We start from the raw sequence: 15,493 nt of genomic DNA, 5'->3' as shown, positions 1-15,493 counted from the left end.
TCCAGAACACAACACACAAAGAGCCAGGGAAACCAGATCAACTGTCAAGGGAGAAGATGACCAGTAGGTGGGAACTCCAGGATGGCAGACAAGTGGGAAGTATCATGTACTTTAAAGCAGCTATTGCAACCCTGACCCCGAAGAGAGGGAGGGGCGAGCACTCTTGAGTGCAACAACTACAGTTCTCAGCAAAGAAATACGAACTATAAAAAATATCAGACAAATTTTAGAATGGGAAAATACGATACATTAAATTAAAAAATTCAGCAGACGTGCTAAATAGCAAGACGGAAATGACAGAAGGTCCAGTTAAGTTAAAGATACCTTAGCAGAATTACTGCTCTGGAGAATAGCAAGGAAAAAGGGTAAAAGAAAAAAAATGAGCCAAGTCTCAGGGACCTTTCAGACAATATCAAAAGGTGTGCTACTTGTCTCATCAGAGTCTCAAAAAGACGGGAGAAAGAGACACATGCAGACAACTCCTGTACAGTAGCAGCTGAATGCTCTCCAAATCTGATGCAAGACAGACACCTACATATGAAGAACCTTAATGAGCACCAAGCACAAGAACCAGACAGGAGAGAAACTACACCAAGGCATATATAGTTAAACTGCTCAAACCAGAAACAAACAGAAGAATCTCAAATGCAGTCAGAGGAGAAAGACATGCTGCAAACACGGGAACAAAGAAAAAGATGACAGTAGCTTTTGCATTGGGAATCATGCAGCAAGCAGACAGTACGCCAGTATCTGGGAAAAAAGAACGGTCAACCTAGAATTCTATACCCAGCAAAAATACCCTTTTTTCAAAAATGAAGCTGAAATAATTTTTCCAGACACGTAAATGTCAAAAGAATCCATCACCAGCAGATCTGCAATATAATCAACAGTAAAGGTAGTTCTTCAGGGACAAGCTCGATACTAGATGGGAGATCTGGATCCACACATACAGTGAAAAGCACTGATGGTAACCACAGAGGTAAACACCGAAGGTATTTTCCTTTCTCTTTATTTAAATCTCTCGAAAGACCACTGACTATTTAGGTACAAATGATACTAGAGCCTAAGCTGTATAAAGAACGTGTAAACGAAATGTAGGACGACACGAGCATACAGCCCAGGAGGGGAGGAACGGACCACATAATGTTAAGATCTTACACCATTTGTGACACGGTGCAATAGTGCGACTTCTCTGTGATTTCACAAACATCATCAGCCTGCCACTTGAAGTGGACAGGGTTTCAGTCAAAGCCTCAGATGCTCCTCATCAGCAGCCAGTCTCTGCCCTCCACCACTGTGTACTACCACCTGCCCTGCACATACCAGCCTTTATAGCAGGACAATTCCACTGCACCGATCTCACAGAAATAACTTTGTCCAACAAGGTAACACAGAGACCCTACGGCCACTACCAATTTTTGGTTAGCTGTGCTACTAACCAGTTGTTCTATGCTTTTCTTTTAAATTAATATAGGTTGAATAAAAATTTCCAGGGCCACTCTTTACCGAAAATGAATCCTTTCCTATCACCAATCATATAGAACACCATGTAAGACAATATTGCCCTCATGTATCTATTCAATTACACTGAATTTTCAAATCATACCTCGTGGCAGGCACATCTGGCTCAGCATATATGGTTATTCCCCTCTTTGTTGGCCAGTACACGGAGGATTTAACACACTGAAAAAAAATTTTTTTAGAAAGAATATGTATGCTAGCAAGATACATATTCTTATGGAGTTAAAATTCCATGGGAATCATTCTCACAAACAACCATCCCCGATCATTTTCAAGCAACACAGACATGGACAAAGAACTGGATAATGTGATTATGTCACTGCTCCAACCACTACATTAAGAATCCAAGTAGCAAGCAGTTGGCACTTCAGATACTCAGCATGTCCTGATATATAATACAGATAAATAATTGCAAATTGTAAATACCAGTATAAATACTGATAAATAATTACAGATACAGCATGTCCTATAATTATTTCACTTGTCTTGTCCAAGGACTGGAAAGACAGGTTAGACTTGAACAATTAGATTGTCCCATAATCTCAGGTTTTCATTCCCTTGTTAAATGAGCATAAATACCCAATCTTGAAGAGAAGCTCCTAGGCCAGGAACAAGAGGGAATCTGGAGTTCTCTTGTTCTTTTGAATTAGAGCAAACACACAAACTATATATCTTCCTGAAAGACACTACCAGAGCCAAGGAATTCTTAACAGAAAACATACTTTGGTTCCTAGATTTCAAACAAGAATATTCTAAAATTAACACTGTATGAACTTTATACCTAGTGAACATTTTAAAATACAACCTTATTTACATCTTTCAAGGAGATGTGCTGTTGTTTCTTTTCAGACTTTTTTTTAGGTGAACCTCTCAATGAATCCCTACATTTTATAGTTCTATCTGCAAAACAAAAAGTGAAGAAGACCTATCTTAGAAAGTGCTATTAATAGAAAATGATTATAAACTTAAAAGTACAATCATAAAAACCTTAATACATGAAATTTTTATGGAATAGGGTTTTGAATTAAACTTTACTTGAGGAGATTAAATTTAAAAATTTTGTTTCAGGGACGCCTGGGTGGCTCAGTCGGTTAGCCGGCTGCCTTCATCTCAGGTCACAATCCCAGCGTCCTGGGATCGAGTCCCACACTGGGCTCCTTGCTCCACGGGGAGCCTGCTTCTCCCTCTGCCTCTGTCTGCCACTCTGCCTGCCTGTGCTCTCCCTATCTCTCTGACAAATAAATAAATAAAATCTAAAAAAAAATAAATAAAAATAAATTTTTTTGTTTCAACCCTTGTCACATTAAAAGATGTTTAAATAATTCCTTTACTGGTTTACAAGCAATTAAACTGGATTTACTTTCCCACCTTGGCAGACCATTATTTTTCAAAGAGGGCCACAACATGTCTCCCAACATACATGCTCTTCTTACAATTTGACATGGATATGTGTCCTGCTGAGAAATGGGCTCTGTACTGCCATCCCATGAGCCACGGGGCGGGGGCTGGGGGGCGGGCAGTTGTAAACAACATGGAAGTGGGGTTACGTTACCTCAAAGCTAACCAGCCAAAATGCCAGGTACTTATGACCTGTCCTCTTGAATGCTGTCGAAACCCAGCCAGCATGCTGGGAAGAAGCTGAAGCAGCCCCATGGAAAAGTCACTATAGGTATTTTGGATTAGCCCCCAATCATGGTCCCAGCTAAAGGCTAGAATCAGCTGCCAGAGATGTCACTGTGTAAGTTTCAAATGAATCCATCTGCTTCATCACCGCCAGCCTTCAGGTCTCCCCAGCTGAGGCCCCAGCCACTGGGGAACTGAGACAAACCCTTTCTGTTGTGCCCACTCTGAATTCCCAACCACAGAATCCATACATGATATAAAATGGTTTACACCACTAAGCATTATCAAATGTTTGTCACAAAGCAATCAGAACCAGAGCATCAACTGTAACTGTTTAAGCAATGATTCGGGACGACACCTGTGCATCTCACTTCTTAACCGCACATCAGGCACAGAAGGCATTAGGAAACAGGCTGAATCTGAGTAGCCAGCGGGCAGCAAAATTCTAAAGCAGACTCTTTCAAATATTTTTATTCTTTAGGCCTAGATCGGATTTGGAAAAGTGACAAACACTGTTCTGTGAATCTGAATAATCAAGCAAGGTAATTACGCTTGGGTAAAATCTGAGGCCTGGGGGCATCTGGGTGGCTCAGTGGGTTAAAGCCTCTGCCTTCGGCTCGGGTCATGATTCCAGGGTCCTGGGATTGAGCCCCACATCAGGCTCTCTGCTCAGCAGGGAGCCTGCTTCCCTTCCTCTCTCTGCCTGCCTCTCTGCCTACCTGTGATCTCTATCTGTCAAATAAATAAATAAAATCTTTTAAAAAAAAAGAAAAGAAAAGAAAAGAAAAGGACATCAATCCAGCAATTGTTTTTTAGGACACTACACAAGCAATCCTGGAAAGTGTTCACACTAAGCATCAATAAGAGAAACACAACTGAAATGACAAGGTACAACTTTTATCTATTAAATAACATAAGTCACTAAAACAAATAGTAAACACTGGAAATGTGAGATGATGTTGTAAACTGGTCTAATCTTTCTTTAAAGTAATTTGGTGCCCAAGCCTGCTTGTCATGGAATCTTGGGGTCTGAAAATACATTCTCTCTTCAGGGTGTTTCATTATAGCCAAAAATAAAAACTCTGCTCTGGATCCAGGAGTGAAGGTGATGGACGAAATTTGCTCAGAGAATAAATGTCCATGCAACACAAGCTTTCAAACAAAACCACAAAGTCTACAAATCAATGTCATTATAAATGTTAAAAAAAAAAAAAAACCCACAAAGGTTTTGTCAGGCAGTAGAGATTCATACCTGAGGAAAGGGAGATAAAAGAGCACCTGAAAAGGACTCTAAAATAAATATACTAAAGATACCCAAGAGATAAAAAGGATTCAGGTTCGGGGCGCCTGGGTGGCTCAGTGGGTTAAGCCGCTGCCTTCGGCTCAGGTCATGGTCTCAGGGTCCTGGGATCGAGTCCCGCATCGGGCTCTCTGCTCAGCAAGAAGCCTGCTTCCCTCTCTCTCTCTCTCTGCCTGCCTCTCCGTCTACTTGTGATCTCTCTCTCTGTCAAATAAATAAAAAATCTTTAAAAAAAAAAAAAAAAAAGGATTCAGGTTCATGAAACAAACCGAGTGGATATAAAAAGATACACAGACATGAAAAAGAACCTATCAGAACTCCAGCGGCAAGAAAGTCATCAGATTGAAAATTCAAAAAGGTGAAGTTAATATTAAGCTGAAAGCTAAGAGAAAAATGGTAATTTATTTTTATTTTTTTTTAAAGATTTTATTCATTTCATTTGACAGAGATCACAAGTAGGCAGAGGCAGGCAGAGAGAGAGAGGAGGAAGCAGGCTCCCTGCCGAGCAGAGAGCCCGATGCGGGGCTTGATCCCAGGACCCTGGGATCATGACCTGAGCCGAAAGCAGAGGCTTTAACCCACTGAGCCACCCAGGCGCCCCTAGAGAAAAGTGGTAATTTAAAGAATTAAGAAAACCTTTCAAAACTGAGTCCAGAGAAATAAAAAGTAAATGCAAAGAAAGCTATAAAAAATAGATGATAAAGAAACACTAATCTACATCTAAGACAAAAGAGGATAACATTTTTACAAATGTTAACATCTAATGCTTTTCAGAAATTCAAGTTAGACATGAATTCTGCAATTAAAAAATTCCATGTGTTAACAAATAAATCTGAACCATCCACTCTTAGACACATTGTAAAGAAACTGCAAAATTATCAAGGATAAAGAGAAAAATCTAAAAAAACATCAACAGAACATAGTAACTACAAAAGAAAAACCAACAGATTGACAGATGAGGAGAAAATGAATCACTATCTCCACTGTTGGAGGAAAATAAAGAACGACCCTGGAATACCGTATCTGGTTTAACTATTAGCAGATGTTAACATCTATTACCCACAATCCTCTTCTGAAAGTACTAAAATATGTACCTGAGAAAGAAGAAAAATAAACCAGTCGTGGAAATACTAATCCTAATAACATTAATAACCTAATTTAGGATAGGAGTAGGGAAGCCAGAAGGGGGAGCTCTCAGGCTGCAGCAGCCCTCAGCCCTGGTGGACCCAACAGGAAGAGATGCACCTCGCATTTTCCAACAGGAAGAAACCCAGAATTTCTCCTTGCCCAGCAACAGTCCAGCCAATGAGAGATTGTCACAACTCAGTCAATGAAAAGCCACTACACTTTGAACTCCCACTTTATTCCAATGGACTTTTTAACAGCCCCTCCCAAGTCCCCCCTTTTCCTCTGTAAAAGAGCCACCTTCTCCTTTGTACTCTGGATCACCATATCGTTTTGCTGTAGTTGCCTGTCCTGAACTGTAATTCTCTACTATTCCCAAATAAACCCATTTGTTGGTAAAATAACTGCCAGTTTTGTTCTCAAGGTCGACTCTATATATATGCCCATGTGTGCTGATGGATAAGTCAAATTAATAATAACAATGCAAAGTGCAAAGGACAAGAGGAAGGGATTAGGAATATTTTGTTATCATACTTGCACTGCAAAGTGGTACAGTGTTATCTAAAAGTGGACTCGGACTGGTTGTAAAAGCATATTGTAAACCCTAAGGCAACCACTAAAATAAGTGAAAAAGAAGTATAACCAGTATGTTAAGAAAGGAAAGAAAACAGAATCATATAAAATGCTTAATTACAACTACAGATAGCACAGAAAGAATGGAAGACAAAAACAGGAGCAAAACACAAGGGAATGAACAGAAAATCGTTTAAAAAAAAAAAAGGTCAATATTAATCCAACTCTACCAATAATCACTTTAAATGGCAATGGTCTAAATACACCAATCAAAGAGGTCGTCAGAGTGAACAAAAACAAGACCCAACCAACTACATGTTGTCCACACTTCAAATATTAAGACAGAAATAAAGAGATGAAGAAAAATACACCATGCTAACACTAACCAAAGAAAGCTGAAGTAGCTACATTAATTTCAGACAAAGTGGAGTTCAGAACAAGAAAAATTATGAAGGACAGAGGCATTAATTACATAGTGATAAAGGAGTCAATTCTCCCAGAGGACTGAGCAGTCCTTAAGGCAGATGTGCCTAACAAGAGAGCATCACAGTATGGCCATAAAAAGATATGAAAAATTTAAAAGAATACAAATTACACAATGTATGCTCTCAGACCATAATGGAATCAAACTAATGCAGAAACAAAAAGATAGCTGGGAAAATCCCTAAACACTTAGAGATTAAACAACACACTTCTAAATTACACTTGGATCAAGAAGAAATCTTGAGAAATTTAAAAATAGCTTAAACTGAATGAAAATTATGATACAGCTTATCAAAATTTGTGGGATGTAGTGAAAACAGTACTTGGAAGGCAACTTATAGTATTAAATGTGTATATAAGAAAAGAAGACAGATCTCAAGTCAGATCTAGAAGCTATCCTCCTAGCTTGGAAATGGCTGCCCTCTTGTGTGTCCTCACATGGAGGAGAGGAAGCCCTCTGGGGTCTCCTCCTCTTCTTAACAAGGGCACCAGTCCTACTGAACTAGGGCTCCACTCCCAGGACTAACTACCTCTTCAAGAACTCTATCCCTAAATACAGTCACACCGGGGGTGGTTAGGGCTTCAAACATATGAATACATAAAATATTTTTTAAAAAAAGACAGAGTCTAGAACTGATAAGCCTAGAAATGGTAAATTAAAACTGAAAATTAATTAATTGTAAAGGTTTCAAAATCTAGAGACAACCGTCCAAATAAAAAGGTAAAGGGAACGATAAAGGTTTACCTCGCAGGAACAGCCTGAGGTGAGAAGAGGCCGGAAAGAGAAAATTACTTCTCATCACTTTTCATTAGCTCTGCACTATTTGATTGTTTAACCAAGTATTAACAAAGTATTATACTTTGATTTTAAAAACATAAGACAATTTCAAAGAGAAGTACCAAAAAATACAGTTGAAATACCTTCTCACCACGATTACAAGGAAAAGGAAATCTGTGCTTGGGTAAGGAGCACCTAGTAATCTTGCTTTCACATGACCATCAGTTACATCTCCCATCAGCTTCCCTTTACCATCAACCTTTTCCTTTTCAAAGACACACACAATGGATCTTGACACTGATCATGGTAAGGAAAAGTGGGAAACAGTCACTGTCCAGCAACCTGGGGCTACTTAAACAAACAAACAAACAAAAAAACAAAACAAAAAAAAAACCATGACATATTCACATGACAGAAGGCTGGGCAGTGTCCGCACACTACATAAAATGCCTGGTGTTTCTCCTGCTCCAGTAGGAGCGGGCATGTATTTTTATTTCCATTTGTATTTCTTCCTTCAGTAACGGGCACGTTTCAGGAGAAACACTCAGCTGAGACCCCTACAGGAGGCACATCAGAAATAAGTGGGGGGGGGGGGCAATGTGCCACGTGGGCCCCAGGCCAGGGGCAGGGCCATGTCAGCTGGGTCTATGGATCCCCCATTTAATCAAGTCACCATGATGGGAACAGTGTTTCCCTCCATCACCCAGCAGGAGGGACACCAAGATCCTATCCGTCTCACATCAGAGCTCATGTCCTTAAACTCACGTGATCCCGGACACGTGTGACCTTGAAGTTCATCCATACGTTAACTGAAAAACACTCCACAGAGGTATGTATGGAACCCAATTTCTGTGAGGTAAAAATGTCACCCACAACCCTCAGGAGTGGAGAACTCTGGAAAGCAAGAGCCTAACATTTCAGTAAGTAGCTATTAAAAATGACAGGTTTTTAAACCTTTGATTATCTGTATTTTTTCTATGGTAAACAACATTACCAAAGTAATTAAACACAACACTAACTGTAGGAAGTAATTCTGAAGGCAAAAGCTTTAACTTGTTGAGGTTATGATATTCCGTGTGTGAAACACTCGGTGTACCTGCGCCCAGTGGAAGAGGCAAGGAGTGCAGGAATTACCAGAGGATGCCCGAGAATCAAAGGGGCTGGTCCAACAACTGCAATCCGTTACGTGCCTTGGAGATAGGGAGTTAAACACTAGGTGTCCCTACCCTCCTAAATGCCGCTTGCTTTTATGTGCCTCACTGCTTAAAATAAAAATCACTCACAAATCCATACATACACTCTGAGAACACGTAATCATCACTTGCGTATGGCTGGGCTGGAATAAATCAGCTCTGCACATAAACAGAGACCTGTTATGTGTGTTCTTTACAGTAAAATCCTGTAAGTAAGGGGCCGCCAGGGTGGCTTAAGTTGATTAAGTGTGCAACTCATGATTTCAGCTCAGGTCACGATTTCATGGGTCTGCGGGGAGTCTGCTTGGGATTCTCTCCCTCTGCCCCCCACCCTGGCCAGCTCTGCTCACACATGCACACCCTCTAATACATAAATAAATCCTTTTAAAAAATCCTCTAAGTAAGGACCGGGCGCCTGGGTGGCTCAGTGGGTTAAAGCCTCTGCTTTCAGCTCAGGTCATGATCCCAGGGTCCTGGGATCGAGCCCCGCATCGGGCTCTCTGCTCAGCAGGGAGCCTGCTTCCTCCTCTCTCTCTGCCTGTCTCTCTGCCTACTTGTGATCTCTCTCTGTCAAATAAATAAATAAAATCTTTATTAAAAAAAAAATCCTCTAAGTAAGGACCACAAGGCCAGGTTATTTCTGTCAGCATCTACATCATCAATTGGTTCCATGAGATGGAGAGAGAATCAGCGCAGCCCTTCTACACAGCCCTTCTAATCTTTACAGAGTTGAGTGTTCTTTTATGCCAGCTAGACATAAGTAAGGCAAGCAAGTAAACTTACCCAGGATCAGAGCAGTCGGCCCAAGTTCACCAGCAACACCCTTGGGCCACCGATGCTGGAGGGACTGAGCCAGAAAAGTTAAACCATGTGAATCTGACAGAAAGAACACAATCCAGGATTAAAGCATGAAATAAAACCCAAACGACAAATGCAAAACTCAGCAGCATACTCTTTCAGCTCCTGCTTTTGCTGGAAGGTCATGAGAGACCTGATGGGGCAGGAAAGCAACGTGAACGAGTGAAGGACAAGGGAGCTCAGAAAGAAACACCTCTGATTGTTCCCACCGTCCACGGCGGTCTCTTCTCGCATTTCCCTCCTAATAAACAGATCTTCTGAAAAGGGTCTAAAACGGTAAACATTCGACTTTGTTTGGGTAACATCTTTCAATTACAAACTTCTGGACTTCTGAAAATTTAACTCCATGTTAAGAAGAAATTGAGGACAGTTTTTCGGCATTCTCGTAAAAGCAAACAAGCTGGTCAGGACTTCAAAGCCTGTCACACACCCACCAGGGTTTAATCAATAGCCCGAGTCCCAGCCTGCATGTGGGGAAAGGTTTGTATGACTCACATCAGTACAAGATTCGTATAAATAAGACAGTTTAAAATAAACACCTATTGGTGAGAATCCACTCACTTTCCATTCCTTGATGATCTTTTCCTTGTAAGAACATTGGCCAGAGAGTGAGTGCGGGATTGAGTCTCCTGGAGAAGGATGCAGACTTCGTACTCAATCTTGATTTCTCTACAGAATCAACGTTCTTATTCTCCTTAGGTGATACATAACGAGCAAAGTTCTTCGCAACCAGATCGTCATTAACACAGACCTGCACAATTTGCAACATTTCATGAACAAGACAAATAGAGTCAAGTGACTGTTCAGAAAATATCCCAAACTTAACCCCAAATTTCAATCTTCAGAAAATATTATTTTATAGAACATAATCTGATAGAAACTGATCTCTTGACTCCTGCTCTGGTAATGGTGGACTAGATACTTCTGGCCAGCACTCCTGGTAAGAAAAACAGTAGAATCTGTATAAAACTTAAGAAATATCTTCTTGAACAAAGCATCAGGGAGCTAACATGACTTTGCCAGGCAAAGATCTAGGGGGATGACAAAGACAAAGCACCAATCATAAAAGGAAACCTAATAAAAATTCAAAATTTAAATTTTAAACTATCAAAATTTAAAATTTCTACTCTTCAAAAGACACTATTAAGAGATGAAGGGCAATCCACAGACAGGGAGAAAATATTTTTAAAATCTGGATGGAAATGTATCCAGAATATATAAAGAGCTCTCAAAACGCAATAAAAAGATGATAAACAACCCAACTAAAAAATGGGTAAAATACAATGGAATATTACTCAGCCATAAAAAGATGAGATTCTTTATTTGCAACATGAATGGACCTAGAGGATAGTATGCTAAGTGAAATAAGACAGAGACAAACACCATATGATTTTACTTATATGTGGAATGTAAAAAAACAAATGAATAACAAGCAAATAGCACCAACAGACCCATAAATACAAAGTACTGATGGAGGCCAGAGGGGTAGAGGGGGAGGGGTTGTGCAAAAGGGTGAAGGGGAGAGGGAGATAAGGTCTCCAATGTGGAAGGAGTAAGTCAGGGGGAATAAAAGGTTCAGTGCGAAAAGAGTCAATGGTATTATAATGGTGTGTGATGAGCACAGCATAAGGCACAGACTCATCCAACCACTCTGTTGTACACCCGGAACATCCTGTACCAACTTTACTTCCATTTAAAAAGTTATCTGGGGGCGCCTGGGTGGCTTAGTGGGTTAAAGCCTCTGCCTTCGGCTCAGGTCATGATCCCAGGGTCCTGGGATTGAGTCCCACATCAGGCTCTCTGCTCTCTCTCTCTCTCTCTGCCTACTTGTGATATCTCTCTGTCAAATAAATAAATAAAATCTTTTAAAAAAATAAATAAAATAAAATGTTATCTAGGGCACCTGGGTGGCTCAGTGGGTTAAGCCTCTGCCAGTCCCTGGTTCATAAAAGAGAAGTCTTCTTCAAGGCAACTGGGTGGCTCAGTCAGTTAAGCGTCTACCTTCGGCTCAGGTCATGATCCCAGGGTCCTGGGATCGAGCCCCACATCAGGCTCCCTGGTCAGTGGGGAGCCTGCTTCCCCCTCTCTCTCTCTGCTTCTCTACTTGTGATCTGTGTCAAATAAATAAATAAAATCTTTAAAAAAAAAGTTATCCAAAAAATGGGGTAAAGATCTGAATGCACACTTCATCAAAGAAGATACATAGATTGCAAATAGCGTATGGAGAGATACTCATTGTCGTAAGTCATTAGGGAAATGCAAAGTTAAACCACAATGATACCCCAGTACAGGCCCATCAAAGTAGCCATCCAAGCCCTGAAGAGGACATGAAGGAACTGGGGCTCTCATCCACTGCTGACCGGACTGTACAACAGTTCACCGCTTTGGAAAACCCATCTGGCAGCCTCTTACTAGTACAATCCCATCCAGAAATTTGACTCCTAGGTACTCACCCAAGAAAAATGAACGCAAGGGTTCACAGGAAGAACTATACATGAATATTCATACCAACTTCATTTATAACAGCCCCAAATTGGCCACAACTCAAATGTCCAAAAGACGTGACCAGGTAAATCCGCTGTAATACATCCAGACAAGAGAAGAGTATTTGACAATACAAGCGAAACGTGGACATATGCTAAAAATAACTTCGCTGCATGAAAGAAGCCAGGCCAAGAAGAGAAAAACCCTGGGAAGTCCTTGTGCTTCCTTAGGGAGCTGGAAAAGGATGCCAGGCACCATTTTTCTGGCAGTGATGGCCTCACACATCCGCCGTATGTTTCTCTGCTAACAAGTGTACCCTTTGCACTCCCTCACCTGAAGTACAGTCACAGAGGGAAAGGGACCTACTTGAAAAGCAAGAAGAGAGAAGGAGGTCAAAGAGAAGTTTAAAGATGTTTCACCAGACCGGTCCGATTGCCAGCATTTTGTTATTTTTACCAAACTGCAAAATAAGGAATGAAAAGCCACAGGTGAAACGGACAAGGCCATGGGGAATCCCAAAATGCCCCACAAAGAATAACAAACGAATCTTACTGCAAATGAGTAACATCATCACAGTGAAGGAGGGAGGGGAAGAAAAGAACTAACCTAAGTAAATTCTGAATACTGTTTTGGCTGCATGCTTTTTGCCTTTAGACAAACTTCTTTTTCACAGGAATTGTGAGTTAGCAATTCTGGAATTACTTTATGTGAATATTAGGATTAATCAAATTAAGTATATCTAACAAGTGCAGATTTCTCACTGCTAGAAACATGTGTCAAGGTAAGTAACGGGAATTAGAGGTACAAGAGCTCCTTTTTTTTTTTTTGGAGAGAGAGAGAGAGAATGAGTGCACACATGCATGAGCCGGGGAGGAGAGAATCTTAGGCAGGCTACACACCCAGCATGCAGCCCGACAGGGGGCTTGATCCTTCAACCTTGAGCCAAAATCAAGAGTCAGACGCTGAGCCACCCAGATGCCCTGATACCAGAGCTCTTAATACATGTAGACAGACAGATCCACGTACAGACAGACAGATCCAGGCATCAATCTGTGTGGCCACGGGTGACTCCACATACATGTACTTCCTGTCTGCGGAGAGGGCCTACAACCAATGACACCCTAGCAGCAGGAAGCACATCTCACGCCCCAGTTTTGCTATCTGGACACCACTCTTCTTGGAGAAGTGGTTGATTCTAGGGCTGGGCTGGAGAACAACAAAATTAGCCTAAAGCATCTGTGGCACCAAAAATAGCAAGTTCCCAGCGATGATGGGGCACAGTGAAAGGACATGCAAGCCACTTTGAAGAAGCTGCTAATGGCCAAATCTGGGACGATCTGAACAAGAAAATGATGACAGTAATGGAGTCTATTCCCTAAAGTAACACCAACAGCCAAGAGTCCACACTAAGATATATTACCAAACCAATTAGTAAATGGGGGCGATGGGCCAGTTCTTCTGTACAGAGTTCCAACTGAAAATGGAGAAGGCCAGGGGCGCCTGGGTGGCGCAGTCCATAAGCGTCTGACTCTCGGTTTCACATCGGGATCCCAGGGTCACGAGATCAGCCCTGCGAGGCTCTCCGGCTCCCGCACTTAGCATGGGGCCTGCTGAGATTCTCTCCCTCGCCCCTCCCCTCGCTCCAAAGAAACAAAACACAAAAACCTTCCATGCTGTGTGAATGGCATTCTTTTCCTTGGTGTTTACTTTGTTTTGTTAAAATAAAAAATTTAAATAAGGATAAAACATTTCTGAAATACAATTCTTTCACTCACTTTTTCATTTTTTATAGTTGCATAAAGGTAGACCTCAAAAGCATCTTCTTCCACGGCACATAATTTGGCTTCCACCTGGGTGGTTGCTAAATAACATAAGTGAAAAAAAATAAATCAGCTGATACTGAAGCAATTATATTCCACCTAATCACCTGTGCTGACCACCTGGGGTCACGCAGGGTCACCAGAGCTAACGGCTGGAGCAGCAGCCGTCTGCGGGTGGGTGAGCAGAGGAGAAGGCTCTCTGGCATGAAGTCGGCACATACCCTCCACCCCCAACTCCACAGCTGCTGCCTCTCGCCCCCCCCAACACCTCCCCCAGCTGTTCTTGGCCCTCTTCCCTTCCAGCGACTCCCAAATCCACTTCCCGCTCAGTCTTTCACCCGAGTCTGTTGCTCCCTGCAAACACCCCATCAGAGTGCTCAGCGACTCGGAACCCAGCACCCACACAGCAGCTCTGGGCACGGGGACCCTGAAGGCCCTGGGCTCAGTCCTTCACTTCACAGCTGTCCCTGTCCCATCTCCGGAAGGAGGCTGGACTCAGAGAAGGCTGTAGGGAAGCGCAGGGCAAGATGCCGTCCCAGGCGCCCTGCTCCCTCCAGCACACCCCGCCCCTCCCAGGCTCACAAGGTCTCCAAAGCCAGAGGCCCTCCCAACCTCCCATTTCCCCCAGGGCCCAGCATCCGGCTACTCTGGCCAGAGAGCGGGGTGGTGGAGGAGATGAGCCAGCACCCCAGGCATTTCACGCCCGCTTCTCCTCAGAGCAGCCCAGACAGCCAGTACAGGGACTTGGCCCCTGCCTGCCAGGGGGTCAGGACAGACGGCAGGTGAAGCTGTAATTCACTGGCAGCAACAGACAATACAGACAGCACGCTGCACAGCTGCTCTGCGACAGGCTGCACATCCGAAACTGGCAATAATGCTCACGACACCATCAGTATCCACGAGAAAAGCTCAGCTTCCATCACTGGTTGCTGCGGGAAACGCACGTGCATTTGGCAGGGCGCGGCTCCCATGCAAACGAAGAGCCCCTCAGCCAAGCAGCCCCTTTCTCCTTTCAACTCTCAATACTGACGTCCACATCCACCCCCAAACTTTCACGGGTGCAGAGTCGCTGTGACAGGGCAGAAGGAGTCCCAGGTAACAGATGAACCCCCATGAGGAGGGGCCAGAAGCCGAATGCGCCCATCTCAAACCCCCTCGCTGATGGAAAGACAAACTGGCCTGGGCATCAGTTCAAAGCAGGCTGCGACAACAATGCACCTGCCTCACCTTTTAGGATGTTCTGGAAGTACTGAGTAGCTGCGCTGTCCCACTTCTTGGTAGGTCTGGAACGGTAAACAGATGCAACCTTACCAAATAAAAATCAGAGGCTAGGACACCAACACCACCTCGTGAGCCATGCGCTGGCCATTCCTGACATTACTTGCTGAACATATGATGCCTGGCTCCACTTTGGCGGGGGACAATCCCACCCACACCCCACAACGGGCTCCCCTCACCACTGCCGCCTGCACCCAGCGCAGAGACTAAGAACAGGTTCATCCTGGGGCTTCCTGAGCAGCCCGTGCCTGTCACCAGGGCATCACCTGTCCCAGCACTGGTGTCCCCAGTGACCCAGGACCTGTCTCTCTCCCCAGCCAAACACAAGCCCCCGGGGGCAGGGATGCTGTGCACGCAGGCTGGCACAGAGCAAGGGCTCTGTCTGTGATGGGGAGACCAACAGGGAAAGAGAAGCTGTGGGAGAGCCACCGGCCAGTGTCTACCGGTACGCCTGCCC

General features: G+C 43.1%; 1 protein-coding gene across 8 annotated transcripts in view; it reads right to left on the bottom strand.

The window, feature by feature from the left end:
* TDRD12 (tudor domain containing 12) overlaps positions 1–15,493 on the bottom strand; it is a 66,921-nt gene that overhangs the window by 36,674 nt on the left and 14,754 nt on the right. For 7 of the 8 annotated variants that reach the window (XR_007123867.1, XM_047711098.1, XM_047711100.1 and 4 more), the window contains 6 exons: positions 14,986–15,041; positions 13,714–13,799; positions 10,016–10,205; positions 9,380–9,472; positions 2,327–2,421; positions 1,607–1,683 (listed from right to left, as the gene is read on the bottom strand). Coding sequence is in view for 7 of the 8 variants with exons in the window: in XM_047711098.1 (XP_047567054.1) it covers positions 1,607–1,683; positions 2,327–2,421; positions 9,380–9,472; positions 10,016–10,205; positions 13,714–13,799; positions 14,986–15,041 (597 nt within the window). In the remaining variant the exon portion in view is untranslated. The remainder of the gene's footprint in view (positions 1–1,606; positions 1,684–2,326; positions 2,422–9,379; positions 9,473–10,015; positions 10,206–13,713; positions 13,800–14,985; positions 15,042–15,493) is intronic. The other variant, XM_047711096.1, reaches the window with a different exon arrangement.

This window comes from Lutra lutra, chromosome 17 (assembly GCF_902655055.1).
Source record: "Lutra lutra chromosome 17, mLutLut1.2, whole genome shotgun sequence".
NCBI classification, from domain to species: domain Eukaryota; kingdom Metazoa; phylum Chordata; class Mammalia; order Carnivora; family Mustelidae; genus Lutra; species Lutra lutra.
Note: the sequence above shows the minus strand (reverse complement) of the source record. Positions and strands in the feature narration are given on the sequence as shown.